A 16,822-nucleotide genomic window follows, 5' to 3' on the forward strand; every position below is an offset into this window, starting at 1 on the left:
GTGCATCTGTTTCCTCAAAATGTAATTCCATATACCATTAATCATGCATTTTGTCCAAGTGATGCTAACAGCATCAAAACATAAAAACTGGGTCCATTTGTCATGTGTTTATTCTGTAATGCACACCAAGAAAAGTTTCAACCTCTTGTTGAGTCTGCCTTTTGTTTAACATCCCATTAAGAGGTGTATTTACGTACTTTTAAGAGGTGTGTAACAATTTATAGATTACAGTACTAGTGTTTGAATATAGATTGCCGTAGGAGTTGATTTTCGAACAGCTGAGCATGCACGCTTTGGAGTCTTCTGATACACCACTGAGTGAGAGAGCCTCTGACTCCATCAATAAAGAGTTGCATTTCAAAAGAACCCTTTTTATAATAAAGGAAACGGTTGAGCCCTCTTTAGAGTTTGTCTCCACCAAGTAGAGAGCGTGATATTGTCTTATTTGACTGCATACGTGATTGGCATTTACAACACGGATAAACGTCATTCGTGCATTATTCGTGCTCATCTTAACAATTAAAGAATTATACAGAGGTGTAGCTTCCAGTGGGACGGCAGGTGCCCTGGCACTGAAACCATGGAGCTTCAGGGGCCAATTAACCTTCCTTGTATTAGGATCTGTGGCACACTTGCTATGCCACTGAAATGATAATCTTCCAGCTACTTGCTACAATTATGTCCATCTTATTCATTTTGTTTTTCGTTCCAGGTCCTGGCCTGGCATTCATTGCTTATCCACGAGCTATCTCCATGATGCCTTTCTCATCACTTTGGGCCTGTTTCTTTTTTCTGATGATTATTCTCTTGGGATTGGATAGTCAGGTGAGTTCTTTCCTTAATGCAAAACCAGAAAGCTTCTACAGATTCACTTCCATTTCCACAAACACATATAAATCGGACTCGGAATGCTCACGAAATTTATTCTTTGACCAAATTGAGAGCTGGAACTCGGAATGATGGATGTCCTGAAACACCTTCAGCCAACAAGAGTTTATTACAGACACTCTAAACAAGCATTTGCAATGGATTGGGTCTCGCCTTTGCACAAGTGAGATCTATTACCTTTGTAAACTCCTAACCGGTCTTTTTTTGTCACATAAACTGAAAATGAAAAGTAATACAATTTCACATAAGGGTGCCGATTTAAAGCACCACGCCATGAGCGTGAAGGTGACTAATCAGAACAAAAATACTGGTCCAGTTTCGCCTTTGCATTGTAATAAAAAAAAAAGAGTGCGATCGAGCTGTGTAAAATCTTGAATTCGTGAAGGAGCGCTAGGATAAACAATAGAATTAAATTGGTAGTTTTTAAGTCCATAAATGTAGTAGAAATTTAGTTCATAATATACATATTTAATTAAGTGCAGAACAAACACCCATTATGCATCCTCACAGTGTCCAGCTTCTCCTTACTCCAACCGCCAGACTCTCCAGTTCAGATCTCAAATCCTGGCCTACGTTGCTGGGATACAACATCTCATTCCAGAGCAGCATGCAGCATGAGTTGTTAAGACACAACAATAGTCATGAAAAGCACTCAATAAATGCCCAGCGAGATCGAGCTGCCTACAAAATAAAGAGAAAAAGTAGTCCAGAAATCATGTGGAAAATATGGAGCCCTGTATGTTTTTAGTAGTTGGCCTGTGCTCTCGAGGAGAGCTAAAGACCTGAAAAGCATGACATATGCATGCCTTTCACTAATGAAATCAAGCAAATTTTAAAAGACACGCCCACAAACCAATGAAAGTGATGGGCTTGACATGGGCATGGTTAAAAGACCACAGAGAGTTTACAACAGGGATAGAGTGCTTGCGTGCTCAACCCTAAAAATGATATCATCAGTGCTGCAGCTCACAATAATGATGGAATAGTATTAGCGAAAAGAAGAATTTCTAATGGAGAAAAACAATTTGCACTCTCAGGTGATGGTGCTAAATAACTACTATTGTGGAATAGTTTTTGGCTGGAGGGTTAAATGTATGATTTATGTTATTTAAAGACATAAGATCTAAACAAAAAATGCTAATACAGCGGTATCAGCAATAAGATGGTTGTCTATGTCCTGATGGACAAAATCACTTTGCGCTCTTAATTGCTGGTATTAAATATAAAGTATTCTCATAATCCTTCAGTCAACCATCGAGCTGCAATACTAGTCGGTATGTAATAAAACTTACTAATTCAAAAACTAGCTTACTTATTTGTAAATGGATGAGTGTTTTAGACAGTCCAACAAAAGATCAAAAAGGTTTATATACAGTAGAGATTGGTCAGAAAGGATTTGTCCCAAAACATTTTTCCACATAATATTGTTAATAGTCAGGAGTGTACTGTATTAGTGCAACAAAATTACAATTTTCAATAATAATGAAAAAATAAAAAGACCCCAAAAAATTAAAGAACAAGCAGACCAAAAAACCATCAACTGGTAAAATACAAATAATCCAGTGCTGCTGATGTCACAGGAGCTGAAATTCTTTCAAATACTAAGGGGCTGATTTAGATCTTGGCAGTAATGGTCCTGTCATCGACTTTTCGACTTAAAACCCATCTGCCTCCACAACAGTCCACCCATGGTATTGAGATGTTGGTGGTCTTGTAGCCCGAAAGCTGCAGTGGAACCACCGTATCTGCCAAGAAATACCACCCGCATTGACGGCAGGAGAGAGAAAAGGGGATGCCTGTGGTAACACAGGCACCCTTTCTGTCAGACAGATATGGATGTGCTGTGCAACCAAGAAAAAAGTGGCGGTCCAATCTCCATGTCTGAGTTGGCAGATTGGGGCTAAAGAGGTGAAACCTAACCTCTTTTCCTAATGTCCAACCTGAGTCCATCTGGACACAACTGGACAACACCTGCCATCACTACTGCCACTGACCCATAGAGAAAGCACAACCCCCCAATCGCTGGATTCGAGTTAGGGATGCCATATTTGCCAGGGTATTTTGGGTGGGCACTGCACTGGAGGTTAGGACCACTGCAGGCAAATTCAGGTAACACAATTTTTTTTAAGTCACTGTGACATGCATATATCAGGGACACAAGTGGGTCAGACACAGATGGGGGCACACTAGTACACATATCAAACAAACACACAACTGTTAGTATGGTGTCAGTATTCATTAGCAAATATATGCTGGCACCCCAATGATGGTAAATTCACACCGGTCAACTGTGTCCATGTGTTGACATTGCCAGGTGACCTGTACCTGTCATGCTGTGAGTTGTGCGTATGAGTCAGTATGTGTGTATGTGATGCAATTAAATGGGTGAGGTGGAGGGAGCTGGAGTGGGTGATGTGGTTGTGTCTGTATGTGTGTCACCTGCATGTGTGACCAAAGTTTTTGTGTACATTGTGTAGCCGTGTATCACATTCAGGTGAGTGTGATTGTTGTTTGGCGGATGTTGTTGTGATGTGTGTACTTGTGCATGTGTGTTTGTGTTGCTGAGTGTGTAGTTGTGTTGGTTGTGTCGTGTGTGAGTGCACTGTCAATGGTGTGCATATAATGTGGCATGGATGTATGTCAATGTGTGTTTTCGGCATGTACAGGTTGTGTTTTGTTGAAATAGCAATGGGTTGCTGTGTGAATGTGGTGTGTTGCACAGCATGTATTGTGGGGGTACTCATATGGCTATGGTAGAGTATGTGTGTGTCACTGAGCTCTCTTCCATAGCCCCTGCCCTTGTACAATGTCCTTTGGGCTATGATGGGATCTAATATGGTGACAAGATATCCATCACTTTTGTGACAGAGTATTCCCCTCTGTTAGGAGCCAAATCAGGCCCTCAGTTTTTTTTCTTGGTCATATTTATGCTCCTCCAAGATTTAAAAAAACATAAACTCCCCAGCAACCCATTGTCGATGTGTTGCTCTTCGACCTCACAATATGGGAGAGCAGTTTTGTTAAGGTCAGTACTGGCATTCTTAGAAGACTTTTGCTCATACTATAACACAAACATAGCAGTATAATAACTACCAGTTACAGCAGTCAATGATATTCTCTTGTATTGTTTTTTTTTAAAGTTGTTGTCAAATTGTGGGTGAAACAGGGCCATGCCCAACATACCAGCTTCAATAATATAAATCCATCAATCAGAAGTACAGTAGTTCCAGTAATTCACTGGGAGTAGCATTATTGTCTGTCAGTGATTATGCAGTAGTGTAGTCTGCCAGGTGCTTGGTCTGTTGTTACAGGTAAGTGTACTCACCTTTCGTGGCACATTGGAATAAAATGTAACTTGTGTTAGCATCAAAGGATCTGAAAGAAATCTGGGAATTGGACCAGAGAGGAACAATGGATTTACACTTAGCTGCACGGTTCCCAAGACATTTGTGCCAAGTATCTATTCGAGATTTATGTGGACAAGAACGAGCTTCCCAGAGTGTGTGGTATAGACCATATATCGAATTTTAACATACATGTGTGAAAATGCTACAAAAAAATAATTTCCTCCTTCAATTTATCTAGGGCGGCTGGGACAGACAACTTGCCTCCACTTCTCAAAAAACAGATAAAGATTGGTTGTCAATATTATTAAAAGCAATCACCAATACTAGTTGTTTTCCTCAAGCTAAAAAAAACACAAAAAGTAAATCTATTCTGAAGAAAATGACATGCAGACTCAAAAATGAGTAAATGGGTGTCTAATTCGTTTATTAGATTTCGGATAAAGAAACTGCCTAAAACTAAGGACCAGATTTATGCTGGCCATGCCACATTAGCGTAATTTTTTTACGCTAATGTGATGTTGGAAGGGAAAAAAACGCCACGCCATATTTACAAAGTGGCGCAATGCTTGCATTGCAGGACTTTGTAACCCCTTATGCCACATTATGCCTTCGCTAGGTATAATGTATTCAAAAGGGACGTTCCAGCGCTAGAGGGGTCTGTAAAAATGGCACAAAGGAATCTATGAGATTCCTTTGCACCATTTTTATCTGCATTTCTTAACGCCTGCTAAGCGCAGGCATTAAAAAGAGGCTCCCATTGATTACAATGGGCCTCTGGGTGCTTTGCAGGATTAGAGTTATAATTTTTTATGCTAATCGTGCAAAGCACGAGACTAGTGTAAAAAATGATGATACTATTCACTCTAACTACCACCATGGTGCGCCGTATTTTGAAATACTACGCTACCATGGTGGCATTAGGGCGGGGGCACTAGAAAAGTTGTGCTACACTAGATGCAGCACCACTTTTAATAAATCTGCCCCTAATTCTTTAGTGAATGAAAGACTGGATTGACCGTAATGACCAGTGGAGCAAGGGGAGTTCAAAGAGTGGCAGTCTACAATTGATCATTGTTTTAGCTTGTGGTCACTGGGCCAGAAGATATGGAAACTTGAGGGACCTGCGTTTGCTGCATCGTAGATTTCCACTCTGCCTTCAACCTAGTTAATCATCCTTTGGGAAAAATTAGGAGGTATGAGTATTCTGTGAGATCTATTAGCAATACTGAATGAATTACATGACGGGAATTGGGCAAAAGTGGAGATGAATGAGAACAGGACATTATCTCATAAAATTCTGATATAGAATGGTCTAAGGCCAGGTTGCATACAAGCTCCCACTCTTTTCACTCTGCATTTTGCCGATGTCCCCAACAATACAAGAATACTCACTCTGTTAGTGCTTAAGTGTCATAAGAGCCCTTTCATTACCCTGATTGGGCACCCCTGTCCTAGTTTAGTTTCATGGCTCATGCCTTATTTTACATTTGTGTGCATTTTTATTTATGTTTTAGCAAACCTCCTTTCAGCATTTTTTTAATATATTTATCAGTTGCTTCTTCAGCCTTGTACCATGCATAATCTGTATTACTTATCTGAGGCTGGCACACACAGTACATGATATGCTATCTTGTGTTGACAGCCCAGGAGCCAACTGTTATCACTGAGACACAGCACTACATCAAAACTGCTGTCCGAATGATGTATGGGTCACTATATAAACTACACTTAGGCCCAAAGTGGGTTGATGGCATTCTGGTGATGACCATGCTAGGATGCTTACCGCATGCCAGACAGCTTTGCTGTTGCTGCCACTGATTTTTCAGCCTCCTGAGAGGTTTGCCATCCACACAACAGGCAAGCCTCTGCTATTCGATTCAGGTATAGCGCTGGGTCAATCTCTTGGGTTGGGCAAGGCAGAGTGTTACAACCACTATGCTCTCAGATCTAGACATAAGGTTTTGGTAGTAACTTCTAGACTATCTGGAAACACACAACATGGTGGGGTTGTTTACCTTCTTTACTTTGGATATAATGTTAGTTACCATGCTCTGTTTCATCTGCCTAATTATTGCAGCGCATGCTTTTTATAACAGAATGCAATTGCTTTGATAAACACATTGAAATTCACTTCACATGTTGTATCTCACCTTAGCAAGCGTGAGTAACTGAGTGAAAAGTGTATGATCTGTTTCCATAACTTCTCTGAGGAGTCATAGTGTCATGCTGAGGTTGCCCTAATCACCTTTTATCCCGACAGGTTTTGTGGTCAGGGTGAGGCAGTGTGGGCTAGCCAGGGGTAGGCTGACAGCTACCAAGCAGCTTGCATTGCACTCAGTCTCCCACACCTGGTGGTGCTGCCATCCTAAACATGCAGTCCTATTACAAAAATGGGAACCACATGGCGCCACCATCGTTTCAAGGTCAGGTACTTATTTAACAGATCTCCTAAGTAGCTCTTTCTTGCATGTCAAAGGTGCCTGCTGGAGGCTGGGTTATTAGTAGATAAAGGTTTGCACCTACCACTAGCAATAAAGCCACAACCGCAACAAAAGTTCCAGTCAAGGTCACAGTACATTGGCCTCTAGCTCAACCCTTGGTAGCTGGCTGCCAGCAGGCAGGCTTGACTTAGGAGATATGTAAAGTATTTAAATACATCAATACATTAAATAAGTAAGACACAACACACAATACAAATCTCACACCACTTTTTTAAAATAGGAAATATTTTTATATTTAAAATTACACTAAAACAAGAAAACTCCAATATAGGGAACCAGAGATATACATTTTTAAAGACTAAATCAAATAAAAATGTGCTTTCTATTGCTTAAAAGCCAATAGCATCAACCAGGGACATCTGGTTGAGCTAGACTGGGACCAAGTCACAATTTGAGGCCAACCGCGATGGAGCCCTGCTCAGATACACTGAGCAGGTGGCCTTGGTCAAAATTTTACCTTCCGACTCAGTCATGTTTCTGGAGCTTTTCTCTTTTGATGATGTGCAGTCCTCTCCAGCCAGCCAATTTAAGTGCAACATCGTCAGATTGCTTTTTCGCGAGGCCCAGGTCAATTCCTGCAAGTCTGGAGCTCCGGAGCTTTTAGCAGGTAGAACCTGAAATTCAGGCTTGGTTGCAGGTGAAGGTAGTTGGCTTGACTCATGTAGTTGGGTCTGTCCACTTATGAAGCTTTTTCCAAAACTTGCTCTAAACTTCTACTAAACTTCTGGAATTTCTTCCTGAAGTTCCCCTTGAGGGTGCAATGTGTCCAGAACACAACTCCACTGGTCTAGAAGCTCTGAAATGGTCCTTGGAAGTTTGGGTCACAATTCCCACCATGCATCAGGCCAAATCTTTAAAGTTTTACTGGAGACACTCCATGATGGGGACTTCTTGTAGGAGTTGGTGCAAGGAAGCTCTGTTAACCTGTTGTTTTCAGGAATCCACTCCTTAATTCTTTTTTGAAGTAAGGGAAAGTCCTCAGGGCTCTGGTTTGTGGTGTGCATCATGAGCAGTCCTTCAAAGAGCAGTCCTTTAGGGTGGCAGTCCTTCTTCTCCTTGTAGTTTCAGGTAGCTAATCTGAGTTGCCGTGCATCTCTCACATTTTTATTCAATGGTCTGGGGGGACAAGCAAGGGGGCCACCCCTGTCCAATTAAATGCAGGGTACCACCCAAAAGCATGACAGCTTCCTCCAAAGTATGGCATATTCTTGTCCCACAGAGCACTGCATGACAAAATTCAAGATGGAGGATTTCTCTCCAACAGAGTAAGACCTAGCTAAACCAACTTACTGGTGTGGCTCATTTCCATTAATAGTCCCCCTCCAGACCTACTACAAATTCAGGCCCATATTTATACTTTTTTTGCGCCGCATTTGCGTCACTTTTTGACGCAAAAGTGACGCAAACTTGCAAAATACAATTGTATTTTGTAACTTTGCGCCGTTTTTGCGTTAAAAAGTGGCGCAAATGCGGCGCCAATAAAGTATAAATACGGGCCTCAATTCTTTGGGATGCTATCTGGCTGTGGGGTAAAGGCAGAGGGGGTAGGCCTGGCTGGCATTCCTTTTTGTCCTGTTCTCTTTGAAGCCCAATTTGATCTAGTCAACTCCCTTTCTGGCCTGTTCTCTGCAGCTGCAGAGCTACCCCCACCAGAAAACCTCTGCTCTATGCCGGCCACTTCTCAACTCATCAGAGGAGCCAAGCTATGCCTGTTAAAGCTGACCAATCAGGAGAGGCTGCTAGAAGGTTGGATTTTGGCTCACAGTAAAGAAAGTCTTATAACTTATTATCTGTAATGATAATTGAACAGTGGTAAAATGTTGGATTGTTGGATTTATTATTACCAATCTTTTGAGGACTTGAATGACATTCCTAGCTCCTTCCTAGCAATATTCATACTTAAATACAACAATATTTAAATTTTAGCCTATGGAGCTAGGTATCTACAATGGGAAAAACAAATTTGTCATTTTTTTCCCCCATCAGGGCTTATAAAACATATTTTATAATATCCCTGCTCATAGTTACATGGCACCCATCCCTGGCACCTAGGGGAGACTGCTGGGGTGACATACATTTACAAATAAGGTAGATTATCACTTTGGAAGTAACTTTCATTCCCAAATCAAATTTGCACATATTTTACTTTTAAAGACAGTCTGCATAGCAGCGCTGCTTTAAAGGTGACAGTGGCCAACACAGCAGTGCACATTCCAGTACAGGAAATCTATTGGGCATCTAAACCTCCATGCCCTAATATACACTAAGGATGTATAGGTAGTCTGAATCTCCCTTGCCTTATTATATACTAGGGACTTACAGGGGTCTGTCATTGCCAATTGTAATTATACCCAATTCCCATGTTCATTTGTAATCAGAGCATTAGCCCTGGGCCTGGTTAGCAGAGCCTAGGGCACAGTCAGAGTCAGTTACCACCAGTATAAGTCAGAAGACATTGGGGTGAACAGTTCTAAAAGGATAATTTTCTCTCATGGCCCCTCCAAAACGAAAGGTGATGGGCAACTAATCTACACCCTGGTAGTCCTCATCATTTGAGTGGAAATACCTGAAAAGTCCATCCACATTGGCATGTGTCACCCCAGGTCTGTGTTCCACTGTGAAGTCCATACCTTGTAGGGAAATGGACCTCCTCAGTAGCTTTTGATCCCCCCCATCTGCATGAGCCATCTGAGAGGTCTGTGGTTAGAACGCAAAAGTGAGTACCAAACAGGTATAGTCTCAGTCTTTTCAGGGACCAAAGGCTTCCCTCTCAATGGCACTCCACATTTGTTCACTAGGGAAAAGTTGCCAGATAATGAAGGCAACTGCCTGATAAAAGGCCCTCCTCATTTACCTGTGCCAACACTGCCCCAACCCCATGTTCTTAAGCATCTATCTGAAGAACAAATTCCTTTGTGTAGCCAGGGTCCAGTAACACTGATGCTGAACACATAGCCCATTCAGAGTGTCAAAGACCTTCTGACACTGTGGGATCCACATTACTTTCTTTGGCCTTTTTTTAGAAGTGAGTTTTGTCAGGGAAGCCACAATGGTCCTATAGTTCTGAACTAAATCTTGTATAATACCCAGCCAGCCCCAGGAAGGCCCTGACCTGTGTCCTAGTGGTAGGAGCAGTCCAATCCTATATGCCTTGGACTTTGGCCTGGAGGGTTGTACATGGACTCCATATACAAGGTGACCCAAGTACAGAACTGAACTTTCCCATATTTGGCATTTACTGGCCTTAATGCCTAGGCCTGCCTGCTGCAGGACCTGAAACACTGCCTACATGCAGATTACGTGATCCTCCGAAGTAGAACTGTACACAGATATAGCATCAAGATTAGCTGCACTGAACTGCTCCAGCCCAGAAAGGACCCTGTTCACCAACCTTTGAAAGGTGGTAGGGGTGTTCCCTAAGCCACAGGGCATTACTTTAAATTGGTATTTCACTCTGGTGTGGAGAATGTGGATCTCTCCATTGCTCCTTAACTGAGGGCAAGCTGCTGATGGCCTGAGGTCAAATCAAATGAACTCAGGTACTTAGCAGCCCCTAACCTATCAATGAGCTCATCAGCATTAGGTATAGGGTGAACATCTGTATTTGTGACTACATTCAGTTCTCTGTAGTCCCCATAGAAACTCAACTTTTTCTTTTCCCCCTGGAGATTAGGTTTGGGTACCAGCGCCACTGGACTGGCCCATGGATTGTCACAAGGCTCAATTAGCTCAATTTCCAGCAACTTAGCTACCTCAGCTTTGATGCTGGTTCATACCTGTCGCCAGTGTCAATGTCATGGCTCACCAAGTGGCACACCAAGTGTAAGTCCAGGGGTCAGAAAGAAAAGCCCAACAATCTGCTCCAATACCTGTTTGCAGTATTTTTGCTTCTAGTCTGTCAGCTTGGGAGAGAATACATCTCCCTCCACTGAAACATCTTGTAAATTGTGGTAGAGGAGGTATGAGGCTTCCTGGGAGTGCTAAAGTCTACCAGATAGGTAACTTTATCCTTCTTCTCTAAGATTGGATAGGTCCCAGTTCAGTTGTCCTGTAGGGCCCTGGGAGCCGCAGGCTCCAGCACTCAGACCAATTGTCCTGGTTTGTACTCATGAGCTCTTGATTGGCCTCCAGGTTCTGTATTGCTTTGTACATGTACTCTGCCATGCAGGACCCCAGGCCTAGTACATAGTCCAGCACATTGTCCTAGGTTTCCTTGAGAGGCTTTTTCCAAGATTCTCTTACCAGATACAATGGGCCTCGAATAGGGTGCTGAAATAGCAATGTAAAGGGGCTATAGCCATCCTCTTTTTGTTTGAACTACCAGTAGGCAAACAGTAGGCAGGGGAGGAGAATACCCCATCTCCTCCTGAGTTTGTCAGACAAACCATTGATCATACCCTTCCATTGAACCTTTCCACCAGACCATTAGTCTGGGGATGATATGGGGTGGTGAACTTGTAGGTGACACCACATCTTTCCCATATTGCCTTCAGATAGCTGGGCATGAATTTCATGCCCCTATCTGAAACAACCTCATTTGGGAAACGCACTTTTGTGAACACACCAAGTAGGTCCCTAGTGACTGAAGGAGCAGTGACTGTCCTGAGGGGAATTACCTCAGGGTACCTTGTGGCATGGTCCACTACCACCAAGATATATCTGTTCCCTGATGTAGTTGATGGTCTAGGGGTTCAACAATGCCTACCTCTAATCTCTCAATGGGAGACCCAACCACTGGCAGTGGTATCAAGGCAACCTTTTGTTTGCCTCCTGTTTTGCCACTGGCCTGACAGGTTGCATGGGGGCTACAGAACTCCTTCACTTTGGTAGACATGTTGGACTAATGGAAATTGCTAACCAGCCGGTTACAAGTCTCATTCTCACCCAAATGCCATTACAAGCGGGTGTTATGACTTAGAGTGAGGAGGAATTCTCTGTACTTTTGGGGGACTACCAACTTCCTGGTGGCTCCCTCTTTGAGGTCTCAGGATATACAACTCCTTCTGGCGCAGGTTCATTTTAGTCTGGTTTGGGCACGTGTATTTTAGCTTAGCTGGGGCCTGAGGGCTGTTTTCTTTTACCTAGATACACTGTTCTGTTTTTATTTATTCATTTTAGAATGGCCTGATTTTCAGCTGTGATTTTTTATTTTTGTTATCATTTGTCACTTAGCCAAAGTGGTTTTATCATTGTTATGCATGACATCTTTCATTATGTTCCTTGTAGTAGGGTTGACAAGAACAGAATGGTACAATATAATCACTGGTATTGCCACCACAAGACTGAGTAAACAATCTATTACTTAGGCACATGTTCATGCCAGGCCTAATTTGCAGAACAAAACATGCTTACCTATATAAACTTCATGTGGGACAAGGTTCGTCAGAGGGGTCCTTCCGGCCAGGAATTTCTATTCGTGCTGCATGCTATTTTGGAGTCAACATTAGCCTTGTCTATACAGTGTGATCAGGAGATGGAGGGCAGCCCCTTGTGCCAAGGTAACAGGGGTGGGTGAGTCTCTCATGGACTCTGAAAAGGCAGATTGGGCTCACAAGGCCATACTCTTGCTATAGGGTAGAGATTAGGCAAAATGTAGGAATCATTTATCTGTGTTTATTGCAATATGATGAGCATTGTTCATTTTTACATCACAGATTCTCACAATCCTAATTCTGTTATGTCTCATTATCCTCATCATTGTAGCTCATGCATTTTATCGTAGATTGTGGTCTTTTCAATACATTTATTGAAAACTATTCTGCATCTCCTCCTTTGCCTGTGTGTGTACGAGACTTGTTGCTGATGACAGAAAAGGGTATGACTTGTTCACTGCGACATCCGTGAGAAGTCACTAGTGTCATCCGCTAGACTGCCACAAATCACCTTCAACTTTTGTGTCTGGATGCGGTACTGCTAGCAAGCCAGTAGGGTTGGGCTGACAGTTGCCAAATCGGTGTGGTAGAGACTCAGTCACCCGCAAGCGGTGGTGCTGCGGCCCCCATCCAGCAGTCTCTTCAAATCACAAGAGTCACACAAAGGATTCCCCCCTTTGGTGTTCCCATTCCTGATACCTACTGTTAACCTGGCACAGGCAGTAAATGTACGAGAAAACTGTAGACAATTGGTCACACAGTTTCTTTTAGGTAATGGCTTAACAAATGAGGGTTGGGATGGTCAGTTCATAGTAGAAGCTTATGACACATACAGAACAGAAATATTTTATTCTTGAGTCATCTTTTCCAAACTAAATACAGACTAAAATACATTTCACACATACAGAATGGCACACATACCACAACAGTACAGAGCATACCAATATTTAGAAATACCTCTGACTTATCAAGAAGAGCATAATTGATTTAATGGCACCCTCCCACATGTAGTACAACCTGTTAGATTGCGTCATTCAAGTAATGATGGAGCAACGTGGCGCACATTTGCCATATATACACCACATCCCAATGTGCAGGCAAAGCAAATAGCTGATGTCCGCACAGTATATAATGCGCTAGTAGCAATATAGAGATGATTAATACAAGTCATGATGCAGACTTTTAACATTGCCCAGAAAGGGCTGTTCAAGCTATACACCAATTGGTCATTACAGGAATAAATCCACAAACAGTCCACTCCATTACGGGTAAAACACACACAGAGCGGGAGAAAATTCAGTTCTGGGTTGCCCAAAAAGCAAATCAGCTGGATGCAGTATTTCCCCATACTGGACCCCAGGATGAACATAGAATTCTCACAATGTGCCTGCCATTTGGAATGGTTCCCTCAATATAGGACTGTGCCACTTGGGGCTCAGTCTTCACTGCAATTTATACCACTACACATGGTACACCAACACTTGAAAATTTACCAGAAGTGTTAAAAGAAATTCAAAATGAACACAGGGCAGCCCCTGCCCTAGACCTGGGGATGAAACTGATGAACAGCTTTGACACAGTGTCCTCAATTAGTGTGAGTAACATTAAAGGGGAAGTAGCAGCATAGACAATTTGCCAACAGCTCCGTGAGATTCCTCAACTGGTACAGGAGTGTGAGCTGGCGAAAACTATTGGGATATTCTCGGGCCCAGACCAACAAAAGCACAAATTCAAAGTACCACTGCTAAGGAATGTACTAAATAAACACAAGAGGGTTCTAAATAATGCTAGGATAAACAAAAACAGAAGATAGACAGAAGTCAAAAAGGAGAATCTCTGCAACCAGAAACCTCAGAAAGACAATACAATCTAAGAAACAGAGAAACTATAAAAAATCCTGACAAATACCAAAATACTGATGCACACCCATCTCGTTCCTTCCAGGAGAAACCCGATAAATGGAGTGAGAGAGTGGGACGGTCAGAACATCGAGGTGACTACGCCAAGACAAAAAAAGGACTCACAACATTCCTCAGAAACATATGTTAAAAAGGAGGACAAGGCTACTCAACAAAAGCGCCAATTTAAAAAGAAAACGGTGGCTACAATTACAGTCAAAGATGCCACTCATATTGAGAATGTTGTTGAAGAACGGGACATGGGCAGTGACTCTGCGAGACAGCACGGCAGAGATCACGACACGTCGCCTGAATCTTAGAAATCTTCTGGATGTGACAGTAACTAACGACTTTCCTGAAGTCTAGACAGCGGACAGGCAGGTCTCCCCACCAGATTGGGTTTACAAACTAAATATCCAGATTGAGTGGGACAAAAAAATGCACCATTAAATTGATTTTTTAGAGAAAATGAACTCTAAATGATGATATATTATTGGCAGAAAAAGATTGGCCACCTGAATTTGTCTGCAAGCTTCCATAAGGGGAAGATGTAATTTTTATTTTTTCAGAGTCCTAGTTCCAGACACTGTAATGGAAGTCTCTGCTGCTGGATGGGCTTTGGTGCATACCCCTGTGCTGTACCATCACCACGTATGCTAGGATAAAGGTTCCCTTTACCATGTAATACCTAGAAGGTATACACCACAGCCACAAACTCAAAATCCCACTAAACATAAAGCGAAAGCCCCAGAGAGAGAAATTGTCATACAACTTGACTACCAAGGGGTATAGAATCCTACATTTCTGCAATGAATAACCTGTTATTTCCCATTGCTAAACCATACCATTCATACTGAATAGTCGCAGATTATAGACATTTAAACAATCATGCATGCACATACACAATACAAAATGCACATAGTACAGCACTAATAAACAATATAGTGCACAAAAAATACAAAACAACATTGGACATTTCCAATGTTTTTTTCCTGCCAAAATCTAGTGCCTCAAAGTCAGGATTTAAGTGCTTTTAGCACACTGGCTTGCATCAGCACTCTTGCCGCTTGCCTCAGGGCTATAAGAACAGCCAAGGGTTGTTTTCAGCCCATATAACATAATTACTATATGATATTGACCGCAAGACATTGTCCTATGTAGATGATATCTATCTCACAAATGACAACCTCAATATATATTTAGCCAGGGTGGATCGAATCGTGCTTGTTTTTGCCACCCATGGCTATAAGTTCAATTTCAAGAAAACTAAAATTGCCTTTCTCAGTTTCCTATTTTTGGAATACGAATTATAAGATGAAGGCAAGAGCCTGGCCCCGCACTTTCTGAAATGCACTCAGTTGCAAAATGCAAACACCATTAAGAAATGACAATCATTGCTGGGTTTCTTTAACTTTGGCAGAACATACATGCCTGATTATGCACAATGCAAAAAGCCTCTTTATGGTCTAATTCATCCAGACTTTTCAAGAAAACATTAGACAGCAGAACACACGCACATTATCAAAGAATTGCAACAAGACATGTTAGAAATGAAACATTTACACACACAAAGCAATAAAAGAAACTTGCTGGTGCCATTGGGTTCACCTATGTCACATTTAATGAGGGTGACATACAAATCACATTTATATTCTAAGGCAGAACAACGTTTTGTACCAACAGAGAACATTTTGACTGTTGTACTGATGGCTGTCATGAAGGATAGCCTACTTGCCCAAGTGAAACACATTATTGTTGTTACCCCAGTGCCAGCCCATGAGGTGGTCACCAAAGCCCTTGTTCCAAATACTAAATAATTATATCCTTGATGGACTCAATGCGCAATCTCCCTGACTGCTACAGACGTTGATAACATCCTTGACCCAAAATGCCAGACTCAAAAATTCCTTTAATAGGAACAGGAGTACCCCGCATCTACCAACATACTACTGCTTGATCAATATTGGACTATCATTTACACTGATGGTTCAGCACAACCAGCTATAGTCACTAAGCATCAGTACTCAGCTGCTTGCACATCCATAAGGGAGTAATGAGGAACTGTATTTTCCACCCTTAAAATAGCTATACACATACCCAGGGGACTGTACTACACGGTTGGTGGAGCTTAGAACTCTTGTTTTAGCACTGGAACATACAGATGCCGAACATCCAACACTGAATGTGTGTGATTCATACTACTATGTCAAGTACAATGATGTCCACCTACACCACTGGTGCCTGAATGAGTTCAGAGATTCCAAAGGGAATACCATCAAGAATAAAAACTTGTGGGGGAGGGTAGCTGATGTTAAGGACAGACTACTAAAAGCTCATGTAGTACATAGATTGGGCCATCAACGTGTAGGAGTACACATTGTATAGAACACTTTGGCTGATGGAGCTGCCAAATCTGCAGTAGCTACTGCTTCTGTTGCTGCAATTACTCGTTCTCACCTGAGATTGGATAATGAGACACTGGCTGCTGTCAAAGCCTCTGCTGATGGCAAGAACTTACCAAAAGTGTATTTTGAAAAATATTCCTGCCATCTTAGTGCCTAAAACATTGCATTTGCAACCATTCCAGGGGTGAGAAATCGTGTGATCCCCAATGAAGCCCTGAGATTAGATATCATTAAAGCAGCACATGAGGGTGTTGCATCTGCCCATGTTGGTGTGGAGGCCACAATTTCTCTGCTGCACAGTAGACCACGAGGACTGTTGGGTAGTTCCCGTTCCCCTCTCACTGCCCAACAGGATGTACCTCCACAAGCAATAAACAATGGTTCTGCAAAAGCTAATGCTACAATTGCCTA

The 16,822-nt window shown here is 42.2% G+C and overlaps 1 protein-coding gene across 1 annotated transcript in view; it reads left to right on the forward strand.

The window, feature by feature from the left end:
* LOC138287578 (sodium- and chloride-dependent GABA transporter 2-like) overlaps positions 1–16,822 on the forward strand; it is a 633,422-nt gene that overhangs the window by 423,825 nt on the left and 192,775 nt on the right. Inside the window, exon 9 of the mRNA XM_069228136.1 lies at positions 713–825. Coding sequence (XP_069084237.1) covers positions 713–825 — 113 coding nt within the window. The remainder of the gene's footprint in view (positions 1–712; positions 826–16,822) is intronic.

This window comes from Pleurodeles waltl, chromosome 4_1, assembly GCF_031143425.1.
Source record: "Pleurodeles waltl isolate 20211129_DDA chromosome 4_1, aPleWal1.hap1.20221129, whole genome shotgun sequence".
Taxonomy (NCBI): Eukaryota; Metazoa; Chordata; class Amphibia; order Caudata; family Salamandridae; genus Pleurodeles; species Pleurodeles waltl.